This window comes from Aulonocara stuartgranti (assembly GCF_965226115.1).
Source record: "Aulonocara stuartgranti genome assembly, chromosome: 5".
Lineage (NCBI taxonomy): Eukaryota > Metazoa > Chordata > Actinopteri > Cichliformes > Cichlidae > Aulonocara > Aulonocara stuartgranti.
This window is the reverse complement of record NC_138943.1, coordinates 23381429-23399905: the sequence shown is the minus strand read 5'-3', so window position 1 is coordinate 23399905 and position 18477 is coordinate 23381429. Positions and strand designations below refer to the sequence as shown.

The 18477-nt window shown below is 39.5% G+C and overlaps 1 protein-coding gene across 4 annotated transcripts; it reads right to left on the bottom strand.

Moving 5' to 3' along the window:
* Positions 1-2569: 2569 nt before the first annotated feature.
* On the bottom strand, positions 2570-17204 carry suox (sulfite oxidase). 4 transcript variants are annotated; one of them, XM_082532241.1, is made up of 6 exons: positions 12154-12347; positions 11741-11973; positions 7266-7336; positions 6291-6456; positions 5405-5647; positions 2570-4638 (listed from the first exon to the last, which is right to left on the bottom strand). In XM_082532241.1, exons 3-6 carry the CDS (start codon positions 7322-7324, stop codon positions 3418-3420), a joined length of 1689 nt encoding a protein of 562 aa, XP_082388367.1. In that variant the 5' UTR covers positions 7325-7336; positions 11741-11973; positions 12154-12347; the 3' UTR covers positions 2570-3417. The 4 variants fall into 4 exon arrangements, with proteins under 4 accessions (XP_082388367.1, XP_082388369.1, XP_082388368.1 ...); XM_082532243.1 differs by lacking the exons at positions 11741-11973; positions 12154-12347 and adding an exon at positions 17103-17204; XM_082532242.1 differs by lacking the exons at positions 11741-11973; positions 12154-12347 and adding an exon at positions 12655-12731.
* Positions 17205-18477: the final 1273 nt, after the last annotated feature.

Sequence of the window (18477 nt, the reverse complement as noted above, 5' to 3'; positions counted from 1 at the left end):
AATCAAACGGTTAAAATAAGACATTTATGATTTCAAGAAAACATGAGCTCATTTTTAATTTGATGGCAGACACACATCTCAAAAAAGAGGGACTGTCTAGCTGATAACAAGGTTCTTGACCTCCATCAAAAGCCTACATCTCTGATGGTAAAAGGGTCCATTAGTTCCTTTGGAATTGACAGATTACATCTGGAAATCTGGAAAGACACCGTCAATGCTGAAAGCCATGTACAGGATTTAGAGCAACATGTGCTCATTTATTCATATGATGTCTTTTTCAGGAAGCTAATGCTAAACAACATACTGCATTACTATTAAAACAGTATGGCTTCATAATAGTAGAGTCTGGGTGCTGGCCTGCATGCAGTGCAAACCTTTCATCAACTGCAAACATCTGGAGCACCATGAAATGAAAACCATGACCAAGAAGACTCAGAACTGTCGAGCAGCTAAAATTCAAATCAGCTGTGTGAATGGGACAACATTTCTCTCCCAAAAGTCGGGAAGCCGGTGTTGTGCCAAAAAGTGATTGTCTGCCAAAAACTGATTTCCGGTATTTGCCAAAAAGCGATTGCTCATATTTAAAGTGCTATCGTCCCTATAAGTAACTTGTTGGGCTATAATATGTTAAACATATGTCAAATGCATCCCTTATGGATGACATAAAGTCATCTTGAGCCACAAACAACATTCGTGTAACAAGATAGAAGCCGCAATCAGTTTTTGGCAGTGACTTTTATATAACCTTTATTTATGCAGTAAAAAAAATCTCATTAACATTAAAAATGGATTTTGTAAGAGTAAGTTGCCCAACAGGACAGCAGAAATGGCAGCAAATATTACAATAGTTCTGTAAAAATATTTTAAGTGAGGATAAAGGACCGGATTGGTTATAATGTAAGTACAAGTTGTAAAGATACTTAAAAAAAAGAAAATTTTTTAATTCTTTATGTAACCCCTTTGTATCCCCTGTTCACCGAAGTCTATTTACGAACATACGTAAAGATATTACACATAAAAAATACACAGAAACATCAGTTTTTGGCAGACAATCACTTTTTTGGCACAAAACCGGTATGCCAGATGGCCAGTCCAGCAAGTCATACCTTTTGACGAGCTTAGCTCATTTTGAAGATTTCCTGATTTCGTTCAACCCTGCTTTGGCATCTAATGAAAAAATTGCAGATGATGGAAGGCTGAGATTGTATTTTGATGTGTATTCTTGAAAATGTCTGCGATATGATTGGAATAGAGCGCTGTGTACTGAAGTGGCATAAATGTACAGGAGCATTAAAGGCAGTAAAACAGCTGGTCTCAAGATGTGAGTGCATGGTTGGCATCGTATAGCCTCACAGGTACCACACAGGCAGTCTGTTACACCAGCAGAGGAGTCTGAATCCACATTTTTTTATTAGGTTATAGTAATAACTTTTATAACGTGATGTGTCTTTGCTCATAATTATTCAGTTCTAGCACTGATTTACATAGTAGTACTAAGCTAAGAAGAATGACTTATGTCTCAGCTGTCCAGGTTCATGGTAGGCGCGAGAGCCTGAAAAGTTAACAGGACTTCTTCAGTTCTTTTAGTTCTTAAAAAAAAACCTCTTTCTCATCATATCAATGACCGAGAAGACAGATGGTGTGAAACAGGAGTGAAAGAGGTTATCAATGTCCAATGTGAACAACCATCATTGAACAAGAGGCGGTGACTTACACCAGCTTTAGCCACCTAAAATGCAGTCTTGAGATCTCTTCCCAGGATCTTCAATTAACACTCACACTATTCCTTAGGTGACCTCACATGGCAGAGTGGGGCAAGGTCTCACAGGGGGTTTCACCCTTAACCCCTGGTGATGGTAATGACCCACGCCTTTTTTCCACAACTTGGCTCATATGAGGACCCTCAGGATTACTTCCAAAACCCCACTAGGGTTTAAATACGTTGTTCTTTCTCCACTATTTGTTTTTAGAAATGAAGAAGCATCTTCAATGAGAGGTGAAACATCTTTTCTTAATATTTGTCTTTTTATAAAACTTTACAAAGAAAACAACTGTATTGCAGACTTCAGTTATGTTAATCTCGCATCATACTGGCAAAATATTACCATTTACCATCAATGTGACAGTTCTGCGTGTTTGCTGACCTTGCAGTAAACCTCAGGCGTCAGCTTTGTGCTTCCTGCCATTTGCATTTGTCATTGTTGTGAAAGTTAGTTATGTAATTAAAAGGGAAAAAGGAACAAAAGGAGGGAAGAGTAAGACTAGTATGTACAAAGTGTTCTTTTTTTGAGATCGGGCTGCTTTTGAAATCATAAGACACACACACACACACACACACACACACACACACACACGTAAGTATCTAAAGCAAACAGAGCAGAGCTACGTGACTGACAGGAGGAGTTGTGTGTACCAGCTGGACTGAAAGTTGCTGAAATCCATCTGTAACAACAGCCATCTGTCATCATGGTGTAATTATTCCTTGTACATTAATTTGAGGAAAAAAAAAAAAAAAATAGTGTGAAAGGCCAAAATCAGGAAAAGCTGAATAACCAGACATAGGCCAGTGTAAAGTCCAAGTCTTTATTCATTGTAAGCAGTTAAATACATTTCATGATTCTCACACTTTCAAATATAATCCACCTGTTAATAAGACTTAAGAGCAGTGCATCGGCATATTTTCATAATGTTGTAAAAAAATAAAACCTGCAGTTTCTCCAGTTCTTCAAACAAATGCTAAAATGACTAACCGTTACATTTTACTGGTCCTACATATTATTCTCCCGTCCTCTCTCTGAGTGTAAGGAGTCAGCACTCACTTCTCAACAGTATATTTTTTCTGGCCTCTCCTTACCACACAGGGACCTCTGCTGCGCTGTAGCGTTGTCCTGTACACAGCTGGAACTTCACACTATAGTTTTGTATTTCATATCTCCTCTGAAAGAGCAGCATGATTAGTCAGAGGCCACAGTCCACCACTGATGCGCTAACCTAAGCCAAACATCAGGTAGATTTTCTTTGAATAGCTCTAAGTTCATCTTCAGTGTTATAAATATGGATTATAAAAAATAAATGCTTCATCATTATAAACCACAGAGCTTCAGAGTCAAACTGAACCACAGTTTTGCTTAAGAATAAAAGACAGTGACTAATAAATGGAGATAACCAGACAATTTAATTTGGCTGTTCACAGCCTTGAGCTTCATCCCATGTGTGTACCGCTGCAAATCTCCCAGGCAACAAAATGAATACATTTTTAAGGCTGTTTGTCAAAAATATTTCAAAATGTAGTGCTACTCCTGGTTGATCCTACATTTGCTGAGTCCATGACACAAATGTAATTAAAAAAGACAAAAAGAGCCCACTCTGAGATGACTCTGTTTAAGTCTTTTGATTTCTGTACTTCAACCGCTGAGCCTATTCTTCGTCGTCATCCTCGCTGATCTTCACCTTCACTCTGTGCCAGGCGTTACTCAGCAAGCCCCTCACATTCCAGATCGGACCGAATGTGTCCGGCTGCGTGTTGTAACTGTTGTCCACTGCCTTGCAAATGAGCTCCAGCTCTTGGGCCTCTGGAGGAAGAGGAACCGTTATCTCCCACAGCTTCCATGCCCAAGCTCGTCCTAGTGGGGGAGAAGTTTGATCTCCTTCCTTGTCGCTGCTCTTCAACTTGGCCTCCTTCCACGTCTTCCCTCCGTCCACAGAAACATCGACGCGTATCACCTCTCTGCCCCCGCCGCTCCAAGCGTAGCCCTTCACAGTCAGCATTTCTTCGCTGCGATCGATCACGGAGCCTTCTGCAGGTGTGGTAATGGCAGATTGAACAGGCAGCTCTTGGATGGCTGGAGCAGATTTGTAGTCCACTGTGTCCCAGTCTATTCCAGGGGCGAAACCTTTGTAATCTTTCTGCTGCCAGTGGCTGCTGCTCTCCTGTGCACTGACTACTATTTTACCCAGCCACTTCACGTTGCGTGTGCCCACTACACCTGGTACAACCACACGAATGGGGAAGCCATGGTCGGCTGGAATATCCTTGCCGTTCATTTCATAGGCCAGCAGCACATCACCCTCCTCGCTAACTGCCTTATTTATAGGGATTGAAGCACCGTACGCACTCCCTGTTATTTCTTTATCCAGTCCTTCAAACTGAACGTGGCGAGCCCACTGGGCTACATCTGGCCCGTAACCTGCAGCCAGCAGGACATCCCTGAGCTTGGCGCCGCTCCATGTCGCATTACCAATGGCACCAAAGCCCCAGTTCAGTCCCTTAACCTGCCGGGTCTTATTCATCTCACTACGGCGGTTTCCTGCACACTGCAGGGTAGCTGTGATGGTGTGTTTGGGGAATCGAGTCTTCAACTCTTCTAAAGACAGTGTGAGCACTCCTCTGGGTAGCCCCTCCACATGTAGGTGATATAAATCGGGGTCCACCTGAGGAACCGGGAGGTGGTTTCTTTTGAAGAAGAAAGCAGTGGGCGTGATGTAGCTGTCAGCGAGGATTTCAGGCGGAGGTTCAGCATTGAAGGGCTTGAGGCTGTTGGTGCGCAGGGCAGGGTGACGCTCAGGGTCAGAAGAGTAGGGGTCTGATGATTTTAAAGTAGATTGCTTCTTCAGGTCTTCCGCTTTCAGCTCACCAATCTTGCATCAACCACAAACACAAAGATTTTATTAGACCAAAACTGCAACTGAACTTCTCTTCAGCTCAAGAAGCTAATAAAAACATCAGCCACACATTTTTTCCTCAGTGACCACTTGAGGGAGTGCCAGCATTCAGCTTACAGCCATGAGGTTTTCCTCAGTATATAGTGTGCAGCAGACCTTTTCATATGTGTCTGCATTGAACAGAAGGGCAAGATGAACAGCATACATTTAAAAAGTTAATTTAAGGATAAATTCAAGCGATGTGCTGCGAAAGCTCATCAACCTCTGTTGCAATTTTTCAAAAATATCTAATGAACAGCATCTACTGTTTTATTATTATGTCAGCTTTTCTTTTGAGTGAGAACCTTATTAAAAGAAAGAGCTCTGCAAGCTTAGCAGTGGGTATGTCTGTGTTGATGTCAAATGAAAGGCTCACACATGTGTTGAGGTCTGCAGTTTGGTTTAAGTGCAAATTTCCACACAGCTATACTTTGTAATATCCCGTTTGACACAACTATTTCCACCCATAAGAAAGTTTTTTTTCCTGGTAAATTTCTATGAATAGCAGTGTTGCTAAAGCTTTTACACCCACGCTCCCCTTTAGCTAACTTACTACAGGGGTGATTATGTTAAACTCTAACCAAGCTCAGTGGTTACACCTGATCTTTTAATACTGAATAACAAACCCCAGTGCAGTACATTTTAACTCCTTAGTATGTAACAGCGCTTTAGTTAAATCAACAGAAACAAGCGGGTTTCTCACCTTATACTCAGAGAGGATTTCCAGCACATGCTCCTGATTGTGTACCGCATAAAGCGACCAGAAGGGCTCAATGGCACCACCTGCTGCCATCATGATTTTCTCCCCACCAGGGTGTATGGAAACAAACTCGGTAATGTCATAGACACCGCCTTGGTAGGTGACCCAAACGCCATCTTTCAGGGAGCGATGCCTTGTAACTTCCTCCTGGCTGATGATAGGAAGCGGGGAGCTCTTCTCTATAGCCTGCACAGAAAGAGGCATCAGTTTCTATCAAAATAGCAATAAACTAATGGTCATGCACAGACCTATATACTCCCTACTTATATTAAAAACACCAAAAAGTTCCCTGGGATGTCAAAAGAAGAAAATATATGAGCTTTCAACTTTTCAAATTTGAAGCGCTACTGCTGCTTACTACCTTAACATAAAACCGTGTGGCCTTTTTTATTTGACTAGATAAACAACCAGTAAGCAGCTCCTTGAGAGTTAGCACTGACTGCTTGCATACGAGCCTCATTAGGTACAGCCTAATTCCTGGAAAGACATCAGTTGACATTTAACTGTTAAAGTTAGAAAATGTCAGACTTGGCAGTTTGAGAAAATTATGCTGTCGGTGCTGTTAATCTGGTTGTACTGCTGAGAAAGGGTTTCTGTAACGACCGTGGACTTTGCAGGGCAGTGCTCTGTTTTTGCTTGACAAACTCTGAAGGTACAAAATCTGCTGATAAAGATTTTTGCTGAGACGGTGCAATTTTAAATTTTCATTTGCTGCTGTGGTTAAAAACATATGTAGTTAGCATAATTTAGCAAATTATGGCAAAAAAAAAAAAAGTGCATTAAACTTTAAAAAGAAAGTAAAAATGGACAGATATTGTCCGTTTGTAACCTTGTGACGGTGTAGACCATATGCTAGTACAGCCCCTGTGCCAGCCAGCAGTCCTGCCAGGACGTGTCTCCAGCTGGCACTGAAGCCATATTGGTGAAACCTCTGGTCATTGCTGCTGCTGCAGAGACGAACTGCACACGATGCAACTACAGGTGCCACCTGATTTCTGAGAACATTTTAAAAATGGAAATATAACTTTGACATATATATACACACACAGCAAAACCTACTAGTAAAATTCTAATGAGAATGAAAGTGAATGTTTGGTATGACCACCTTCATTCTTAAACACAGTCTGACTCTCTTAGGCAGCTTTCTTGTCATTTCATTAACTAGTCTTCAGAAGGCTAGGCTTCTTGAAGGACATTTAAAGCGCTTCTTTGGAAGATGGCTGCTCTTTGTTCGGTTCTCTGTCATAATGATCCCACACTGGGTCAGTAAAGTTGAGGTCTGAGCTCCAGGATGGCCAATCCATGACTGATGCATGCTTTTACTGCACTGGCAATGTGTTTGGGTTAAGCTGAAAAATGTTCTTGTCAAGCAGACACTTTCCAGGTTTAAGGCACTTCTGCATTTTCTTTACTTTTTATTCACTGGAAGCTACAGCCATCATTTGTTTACAGATTATGCCTGTGACAGAAAGAAGAAGTGCACAATGCAAGACAAAAAAAACAAAAAACTAAGACATCCTGTAGTTGTCAGTTTTCTGTCAGTTTTAAATGTTCACCAGGAAAAACCTGGAATATATGTTGCTAATTGCTACTGTAGCACCAAAATAAAGTGCAAGCTTTTAGATTTATTGTACACTAAAAACGTAACCTAAAAACTCGTAACACTAAATTAATTTGCAGGTACACAGTCTGTTAACCAGAAAAAGTTGTCTTAGTGGAGCTCAGCTACTGAGCTACATCACAAGTAAAAATGAAGTAAATTATATGAAATAAACATTAGAAATACGTTGTTATAATAATGTACCTGTCAATGCTGAGCGGGCCAATTGGATTCAGCCTGTGGCAGCGTCTGAGGAGCAGCATTGCATTGACGTTCTGACAAAGAAAGAGAAATAAAAAAATAAAAATAAAAATAAAAAAAAGCACATGAGCATCATCTGGTAGCTGATCATTATTTTTCCATCCACACTTTGTTAGCAGGTCTTAGGGGCAGATAAATGTACTTCTGAAAATGTCAGTAATGTGAAACATTTCAACAGAGTTCCCAATTTTTACTTGTATAATTCAATGTTGTTGCACTCCTCGAGAAACTCCAAACTGTGTGTACACTTACAGCCAATGGGTTTTGAGTAAATGACAAACAGAACTTTAAAATGTTTCCATTTCTAATCAACTGACCAACAAGCTGTTACTTCATCCTTCAAAAAAAAAAAATAGCCAACCAGCTGAGGGGGAGTGAGCAGGGAGGAGGGGAACGAGGAGGCCAAGGGTTCAATTCACTCTTGTATGTTGTCCAGCAAACAATAAAAACTGAGGAATAGAAGATTGACTAACCCGAGAATCGAGAACAATACCATACCAAACTAGAACTACCAACCAAAAACTCATTTACAGACCACTGATAAACCAGAAGATATCACATGACATAGCTGTGCTTTATCAGGTGATTACACATATCTTATCACAACAGCCATAAACATTACTTTGACTTATCTGACAGCTTTTAAAGAAGCAGCACAGTTACAGTCACTGAGGAAATTCAGATTTTCAAAGACTTTCAAGAATGATGTCATTAACTCCTGAATCTAACCACTTTCTTTTTTTTAACAGAAAGCGTTGTGCAACCACCGAGTCATGTGTTCACAAAGCTGAACAGAAGTAATGCCATGACCTCAGTCTGTCTCACTCAGAATGACAACTGAAAATTTCACTTTTTAGCAGAAACATCACCAAATCTAACCTTTCGGAGATGTTACAACTGAGCATATCACCATAAACACAACTGTATTGGTGTAAAATAACAACAGGGCTACAGAAAAACATCTGTGTGTGTGTCTAACCTGTAGAGTTAAGCTTACCTTATATTTTATCATATAAAGTATTGGGACCAAACTTGGTACAACGCTCTGCACGATTCTGCACTGTTGATTTCAACTACAAACCTGATTTGGACAGACTGTATTTAAAAGATGACACAGCTTTTACAGTGGTTCTGGTTTTAAATGTGGATGTATACTAGCAATCATGATTCTTGGCAACATATTACTTTATGAATGGGTGTAAGACGAGCGACATGCAGCAGTATTGTTACAAGTATGCTAACATGTGACAAAAGCACAATGATGCGGTTTTTGTTGGCACCCACAGCGATAAGAAAAAGATAAATAGATATAGAAAATAAATACATAAAACCTTGATTTATGATTTGTATTTATGATTTACTCCAACTTGAAAAACAGATTTTTGTTCATCAAAAGGCTTGAAATAACAAGAAAATGCATAAAATCCTGTTAAATAAGGTATCACAGACTCTTTGTGTCTGAATGGTGATAGATGGTGAAATATCCATATGAATTTATGGGTAGAAGTTCATAGGCCACGATGCAGGGTCTCACACTATACGGCCTGATACGACCTGAGTGCTCAAACTGTGCATTCATAACATGAAGCTTATCATACAAAATCTGTCTCTCGCTCTCCCTCTCTCTGTCTTTCACTCACTCACACAGGCACACACACCACCACCGTCAACTTTGCTAAATTACTAATGAAAAACATTGACCAGGCAGCTGTGATTGAGCAGCAATGTCCATCCAGCTCTTTTCATGGTTGTTGTAGTTGTGATAATTTTGTGAGGCCACATTGAAAAGCCTCGGATACGGAAGCGTATCAATATAATATCACGTTATTACAATATACAGAATTATCACGTTCGTACAATATAAATATTATATAGGCTACATCGCAGCTCCAGTCACGCTTCCATCAATGTCTTTCTCGTCTTTTCCCAGAGTAACAGCCAAACAGGAGGATCTATTGGCTAGCACTGCTTAGCCTTGCACGCATTCTTATTTTAAACTTAACCCATATGGAAAAGAAATAGTAAAAACTTATGCGATTACTCATGAAAGTGGCCACTTTCATGAGTAAATTATATAAGGCTTACATGATTTACTCATGAAAGTGGCCATTTTCTCATTACTTTCATACATTTTAGTAAGTATCCAAAACATATAAGTTTCATTATATAATTTTTCAAGGGATCTTATATCCATTTTCACTCTTATATGCTTTTCATACAAGTTTCACACAAGACAGATACAAACTTTATAAGATTTATATATATCTTTTCCATATGGGTTAATCTGGAATTCATTGCAAACTGTTTGTGCGGGATATGAATGACAAGATTTTGTTTTTCTACAAGAGTTAGTAAAAAAAACATCTCCAGTGTGATCGAATCTTCTTGCCAAACATCCACAGCTTTGCAGTGTATACAGCACTATAATGACCAGAGCTAATTCTTTTGAAAACCTTATATCTTTCCACAGGTCTCAACTTCATCAGACATCGCCTAGACAGAGCTGGATGAGGCCAGCGCAAAAAGCAGCCTAACCGACTAAGATGATGGATCCATGGGGTCAGGAAAGCCAGAAGCAGGGCTGGAGAGGTACCTTTCATGTCCATTCACTGGAGGTGTGGCTCTATTGCATGGTGTTCCTCACATCAAGAAGCTGTTGATCAAAATCAATACAGCTCTTCCTGCATCTGGAGCTTGTGAAGGACTTCTCAGTCATGCAGGACTCCTGTTCACTGATAAACAGTGACAGCTTCACAGCAAGAACCTTGAGAGCAAACTGCTGCTGAAGCTTACCATCACCTCACTGAGTGAAGAAATGGCACATTTTTGCTAAATATGCAGAAATAGATGCACACCCATACAACTTATGGTAAACTGAGCTGCCTTGTATGTACATATGATGAAGATACCTCGTTCTAATGTTTTCTCTGAGGCTGCTGTGCCATTTGGAGCAAAAATGAATATAAAGTTTACAGCATATCTTGTCACTGGAAATTGTTTGCACTGTTTATATATTTATATTATTTACTGTAGGTATTGGTGAAAAAAGCTTGTTTGAAAAATGTACTTTTTTACTCTTACTCGAGTAACTTTTTTGAAGACTACTTTTCACTTTTACTTGAGTAATAATATTTTAAAGTAATGCTACTCTTGCTTGAGTACAATTTTTGGATACTCGACCCACCTCTGAAATTCAACCACAATCAGTAACCACAACCACAGACACAACTTCCCCCAGCACAGCCTGCCAGGGCAGAGCTCAGTCGCAGCTCTGAATGGTGAAAGGACGAATGAATAAATGTATGTTACAGCCTTACCAACTGATCTAATCAGTCACCATCAGCATTTATATCATCCAGTAGATGGAATTTTAAAAAGAAAGGGATAGGATAAACGCCAATCACCCATGTTATGAGTGTTAACATTGCGTAATTTGTCCAGCCTTGGCTTGGATTTTACCATCTTTGGTAAAATCTTTGGAAAGCAACAACAACAACAACAACTGATCCCAGCAAGGTCGGGCAGAGCATAAAGGAGTAAATAACAACACACAAATGTTATGTAAATATGTGCCTCGAAGAAAAAAAAAAATATTGGCCAATATATTGGAATACTGAATTTACAAATCAACAAAATCTGCAAAATCCCATATTTGGTCGGGTTCAACATTTTTTGTAAAGTGCTAAATCACCTTGTTTCTGTAGTATCTGCTAGTATCTGCATGGTGTTCCTCAAAACTAACACTATGGACAGGACATACTTACACTTCATATGTTACACTTCATAAAGTAAATTACATGTATTAGCAGACTTATATAAAATGTATGAAACTAAAATGAAAACAATATAAAATCCTGCATTTCAGAAAAAGTAAACTAAAAGGACAATATGTACTTTCAAAACAACCAAGACAGAAATAAAATACAGAGGAATGTCCTTTTTAGTTTGGTCAAACCTGGCAAAACAACCAGCATGGACAACATCATCATAATAATAATACCAAAAAAGGAGTATGAGGGCACAGAAGCTCCAGGTCCCTGCTGGTTCACGCTGAGTACACATTAGCTAAACCGGTTAGAGGCTTCTGATGACAAGCGAGGGAAAAATCTATTAAAAATCTTCACTGACTATTTTATATTAACCACAGCGAACCAAGGCGGCAATAATCCTAACGAATTCAACACAAGCACAGTTTTAATTTAAATTTTATTTTTTTTAAAAATGGCAGTACTTCAATGTCTACGTAACAAACATGCCGGCGTTGCGCTTCATCACCATCCTCACGGCTAACCTAGCTAACATTTCAGTTAGCAAGCATGCTTCTTGTAGCCCTTCCTCACCCAACTTGTAAATAAGTCTTCATGAACAGAAGAAATCAGTTTTCTCCCGCTTTTTGGTCCAAACCGCAGCGCACTCACCTCTCTTGTGTTTCTGTGTGCAGTGTTCTGTGTTGCTCAAGATGCCCGAAGGACAGCTACCCTGTGGATCTCTGAACTTACCCACACACACACAGTGAACGAGGAACGTTCAAGAAAGCTACTACTTCATCCACGTAATGACAGCACAGGGCACGCTTCATCCGCCGAAATAATTAATAATAAAACTAAATTTTGAATATTCTGTCTTAAAAATAAAACAACTTCACTACTAACTGTCTAACAAATAAAACACCTTTTTATACCTTTAATTAACCATGTACACCTCGTTATTATTTTTTTGCTGCAAAATATAAAACATTTATTAGCGTATTATCATATAGTTATTAATGTGATATCAACATCTATGGCAGAATTTTACATAACAGGCATTATAAACAATTTGCTAAATTGACTGTGCCAGCAGTGACTTTAACACGCTCAGCTCTGGTTAAATGACCAGATAATCCTGAACGCACCTGACAGGTTAAATACTAACTGGTATGCAGAATACAGCTTGTCCTCCACACCAAAAATTGAGATAGAGCAAGAGAACAGAAAACACAGAGACCACACCCTGAACAAATGCACAAATGTAGAAGCCACGAAAAGCCTTCATGCGCTGCTAAAACGAGCAAATATAATGAATGGGAACAGCCTCACTTTCACAGAGACAAGAAAGCTCTGAAGGAGCTGCTAATGTTCCAGACACAAGACTAACTGAATGTATTGTTTCTTCAATCAGCACAGCAGTTTTCCGCTTTGCTCATGTAACCGAGGACAAGGGATGAGTAAACGGGGCAAAGAAATAAATTGATCATTTATTTATTACATGAGTTAGACATACAAATTCCCAGTCATTTCCAGACAGGACTTACAACACATCCTGCTGATATCCCAGAGCACATGAGACTTACCACACAAACTGTGTGAAAATAACAACACTGCAACCCGTCACACCCCGCTTAGCGACACTGCAATCGTGGCACACACCAGAGGTGTGGACTCGAGTCACATGACTTGGACTCGAGTCAGACTCGAGTCATTAATTTTATGACTTTAGACTTGACTTGAAAAAATGTTCTAAGACTTGTGACTTGACTTGGACTTTTACACCAATGACTTGGGACTTGAATTGGACTTGAACCGGTTTACTTGAAAAGACTTGATATTTTACCCCAAATATAAAATTTAACATGCATATTATATAGAGATTGAAAATGTGACGTCATTCACGGGTAGAACCGCAAAGGATTCTGGGAACTCGTGGCAAGCGGTACTAGCTCACGCAGGCTTTCAATTGAAATCAGTTATACAGCGATAAAAAGAAACACAAAAATGGCAAGAAGCCGTTGTATTATTAACTGCAATAGCCGGTCGCATGACAGCCACAGGAAGCCGACGGGTAAAGAGATCGGTTGTTATCGGATTACGTCGTTGAAGAGAAATTGTTCAAGCCATGTTTCCGAAGTAACAAAGACGCGACGGATGGCCTGGATCGCAGCCATTCAAAGATCAAATATAACGTCCCAGAACACTCCAGCTCACAGGTTAGTCTGCTCCAAGCATTTACACGAAGGTCAGTGTTTTTTAGTAGTTAATACGTCATTTTCATAACATAATTAGTGATATAGGTTACAAGCAAGTCTGGCGCTGAACAGAAATTGTCGCGCTATGCTCCTTTATTTATTGTGCATAAATAGTGAATTGTCCTGACACAATATTGCGTTTCGCTTCTGTTATTATGGTACATTGACAAAAACATATACTTTTATTCACAGGATAAAACAGGTTTTTTGTATCACTAATTGCCCAGTACGATTACAGCATACAATATTATTGTCACTGCTACATTTCTGTGATGGGTACCAGAAATTATTTCCACTACTAATTAATTACCGTTGAGCTCAAAGGTCCTATTAATAAACGGTTAAGGAATGTGTATTTATGACGACAATTTGTGAGACTGGTAAACTTATGATACGTACGATGGTCTTTACTTTCTACACGGTGCATTTCAAGGTCCTGTACCCATCTGTCGGTAAACTGTACCTGGGCTTGTTGCAGTGACCTGAAGTTACTAAACTTCATGAGTGTATGCACTCACTCCAAGAACCGTATGATTATAAATATGCATATAAATATGCTAAGATGAGATAGCTGACTTCATCTAACTAGCAAATGTTGTCCAGGCTACGTTGGTGATACAGTTTTTTTTTAATGTGTATGATATTTTTGTCATGCGATTTTAACATGCAGCTTATCTCAGAACTGTCGGTGAAAATTATTCTTGGAGCTAGGTTTAATTGAGCTGCATTTTAAAGAGGTGCAATTTCACAATTTGTGTATATTTTCTAAGTTCACTATTTTGTCATGTGTTGAGAAAAACACAGATTTTAAAATTACATGGTCTAATATTTACATTTAGCATAACTGCAACATTATTTTTTCTTTTTTTTTTTAAAGACTCGAAAGGACTTGAAATTCAAAGTTTCAGACTTGAGACTCGACTCTGACTTGCCTGACATTACTTGAGACTTGACTTGAGACTTGAGGATAAAGACTTGAGACTTACTTGAGACTTGCAAAACAATGACTTGGTCCCACCTCTGGCACACACCGCAAACAATTCGGGTCTCAGCGCAGCTGGGAATCAGTGCTATGCATGGCCTGCGATCTGGGAGATAAAGGGAAGTGGCACAAACAATTAAAAAACAAAAAGGGGGATTAGTCCGCCCTTACACAACTTACTCTCAATCAATAACCGCCTTTACGGCTGGACGGACTAACCAAAACAAAATTACAAATCAATCAAAAGAACGAAAAAAGGACGAAAAAAGGACAGCAGAGACAGCACAGCTGAAAAACAAACAACATTATCAATTAAAATATTACCCAATAAAATATAAATTTTATGAAACCATTCAAAATCATGAAGCTAAAACAAACACTCAATATACCTACAATATTGATCAGTTTCCCTGCGCGCAGTCGATCTAGGGCTTGATCAATTCTTCTATTAAAATTCGTGGTCACACCAGAGGCGGAGCCAGACATTTGAAACACCCGGGGCTTAGCCCTAAAGGGTAGTATGCATGTGGGATTTTTTTTTTTTTTTTGGGGGGGGGGGGGGTTAGAAATGACCGAAAGATTAATTGGCTTTGTTTTGAGTTTTGTTCAAAAAAGAATGACTTCATATAGGGAAAAATATATATCACATGTGCAGGACACCTTAAACTAGTTTTTTAATTAAGCAGCAAGGCAGAACAAAGTCTGGCTGTATCAAGACACGAGGACTAAACCCCAATTCAACCAGACCCAGAACTGATCCTGAATTAAAACAGGACTACAACAGTTCAAAATCAGGGCTACTTGGGACTTAACCAAGACAGAACCAGAATCAGAACTAGATGATAGTAGCACTAAAAATCATCATAGACCTGCACTACACTTATTTTTTTAAATCTACCAAAGTACAATATTTAGATTGAGAAAAGTTTATATAATTATTTAGCCTTGTTGTGCAAACAAGCTGCATAACTTAATAAATATAGAATTTGAAAAATAACAAACCTAAAAAGAAACACTAGGTACGAGATACATGAGTACCTATGATACGGTGATACTTGTGGTAAACGACCATTTGACTAACATGTGTGTCTACCTGCTCTTGTTCATCTCTGTTCTGTTCCCATTCTCCTCTCCCTCTCTCTCTCCCCCTCTCTGTTCCTCTCTCTCCCTCTTTGTGCTGACAATCATCAAATCTACAGTTGAAACCAGATATTTACGAACTCTTCAGATCAAAACACTTTTTTTAATTGTAACATCAAATCAGACTAAATGTTTATTTTTTTAGATTGATAAATATAAAAAACATATTTGTTAACTTTAAGAGTAAAGAGAGAAACTATCTGTATTTCTTAATTGTAAATGGCACCAAATTGTATTCAAACTTGAGCCACACTTATGGAGCTCCACAATTCTTTTCCTGGTGTTTTGGTTGATATCTCTTGATTTTCCCATTTCAAAGAAACAGGCTCTGTGTTTTGCCTTATATGCATCCACAGGTGTGCCACCAATTTACTCACATGGACTCTACTAACCAATCAGAAGCTTCTTCAGCTCAGAATGGAATCGTCTGGAGTTTTCTTATTAATTAACAATAAACTTAGTGTATATGTGCTCCTAAATTTGATGAAAGTGATAAAAATAAAAGCTCTGTCTCTTTTTATTCTGACATTTAACTAATTCAAAATATATTTCAATATTTATCTAAAACAAAAGTTTACTCTAAATTGATGTTGTACAGTAAAAATGTTTTACGTTTTCTCCCTAAAGTGTATGTAAATATCTGGTTACAAATGTGAATATCCTGCTGTGTACTGAAATCCCTCTTGTTTTGCATAGAAATATACTGAACACCATACAAAGCATAATATATAAAATAACATTTACCTGAGTTTTTTCTTTGAAAGAACCCTCTAATGTCCATTCTTATATTTCAGTGCATTACTGAAACCGATTTAGTCGGGGAGGGTAAGAACTGAAAATATGAAATAAACACACGTAAGCTAAGACTCTCTAAAAAAAATAGCATTTGTTCGGCTTTTCATTCCGCCATTTGTTGATTCACTTGAAGAGCGAGTAATGTAATATTGGTCAAGTGATCAGTTTGATATCAATCTTTCGTGATGCACAGTCATATTTACATTATTTGTACGGTACGAATGATTTGCTTTGGTACCTGGTCAAACTTAAGCTCTCCTAGTATGGCTGGCTCCGTTTCTCCAACAGCGCACTCACAGGCGGCAGCTGCCCTGCCCCCTCGCTCAGTCGCTTAGTGCCTGAGCTTGGATCATAAATGGCCTGTATTTGTATAGCGCTTTACTAGTCCCTAAGGACCCCAAAGCACTTTACATATCCAGTCATCCACCCAGTCACACACTGGTGATGGCAAGCTACATTGTAGCCACAGCCACCCTGGGGCGCACTGACAGAGGCGAGGCTGCCGGACACTGGCGCCACCAGGCCCCCTGACCACCACCAGTAGGCAGCGGGTGAAGTGTCTTGAATCATACCAATATCAGGGGGGATTCACGCACAGTTGTAAATTCCCACAGTGTGCACTATGTGCTTCGAATATTGTGTGTACTTTTTGTTTTATACAGTTGTCAGCCAGGCATCCAACTATGAAAAAATTACACTCCAAAAGACCCCGGGCTTCTGACAAAAAGACCCGGGCTTAAGCCCAGTAAGCCACCCCCACGCTCCGCCCCTGGGTCACACTAAAAAAGTCCAATGACACATTAAAAATAGACACATGCAATAGCAAATGATCCAAACAAAGATGGCAAAAGTCTCTTACCGACAGTATACCCACTCGCACCTGAGTGAATTAATTGCCTCTGGTTTTTTCCACAGAAGAGCGCTGACTTCACCCCACACACCCACTACCTTTTCTCAGCTCTTCAGCCAATCACCTGGCAGAAGGCAACAAACTGCCAGGTGACACTTGTTACACTCACTAGTCTTTATGCATGGTAAACTTGCAGAAATGGTGGCTGCCGCCTTACTCTACACTTTTGCAGATGTTCTGCTAAAAATTTATATCTGGTCGTTTGATTAATCATCACAGTGGAAAGGAAAAACTCCTTTTTAACAGGAACAAACATTTAATAGAAGCGGGCACAGGGAGGGGGTGAGGGGAGGAAGAGAGCACAAAAGACCTTGTACTTTCTTTTCAAATGCAAGGAATTTGAAGTGAATCCCAAAATTTGGACCAGTAGCATGACATTTATCCATCTGCATTCATATTTGTAGAGGTTGTGATAGCTCTGACAGGTTGGCAACACGGTTACAATACCTTCTCAAATTAGTGCAGATATTATTATGATTGAGCATTATTGCTCCCAGACACATAGATCCTTATCCATTCGCTTCCACTTATCCTTTTCAGGGCGAGATACGCCCTGACACACAGAGACAGACAACCATTGGGCAATTTGGATTAATCAGTTAACCTATTCCCACAAACTGCATGTCTTTGGACGGTGGGAGGAAGCCAGAGTACCTGGAGGGAACCCACACAAACACAGGGAGAACGTGCAATGGAAATGGAATTGAACTCAGAAACGTTTTTATTCTGTGCATCTCAGCAGGAAGAGGTGAATGAAACTGCAAAATGAAGACAAAATGCCTTTTTTATGATGGCATGGCAACCTGTTTTCTCTTTTAATCCCATCTTTTCAGTTTCATTTTGAGGTCACGCCCGCAGTTTCACTTTCCTTTACACATTCAAATGGAAAACCCTGCAGTGACTCACATTTTGGAAGAACTTAGCAGTGTGCCCACATTGGTCCACTCTTGTGTTTGATGTGTCAGAGTGTTGCCCCTTTCCTTTGTTTAAACTTGGCCAATATGTGAGCTTTGCCATGTTTGAGTAATCCAGTCAAAACTGGTCTGAGGACAGGGTTGCTATGTCAACAGCAGATTTAGTGGACTGCCCTATCTTTATTTTGGCAATCTCCTGGTACATTTGTGAATGTGTGTGTGATTGGGTGGATGACTGAATATAGTGTAAAGCGCTTTGGGGTCCATAGGGACTAAGTAAAGCGCTATACAAATACAGGCCATTTACATTTGCACACATAGTCTTCTTGTAAATCAAAATATATATTTTCGTATCCAAGTAGTGATACATTGCCTTTTCTTTTGTTTCTTCATGTTGTTGCTAGGTAGCC

Excerpts from the sequence above, each read along its gene's own strand:
- suox (XM_082532243.1), bottom strand. The coding sequence starts at position 7,324 with ATGCTGCTCCTCAGACGCTGCCACAGGCTGAATCCAATTGGCCCGCTC. Across the intron at positions 6,457-7,265 it reads GGCCCGCTCAGCATTGACAG|AAATCAGGTGGCACCTGTAG; the intron begins GTACATTATTAT and ends AAATGTTCTCAG. Across the intron at positions 4,639-5,404 it reads AAATCCTCTCTGAGTATAAG|ATTGGTGAGCTGAAAGCGGA; the intron begins GTGAGAAACCCG and ends GGTTGATGCAAG.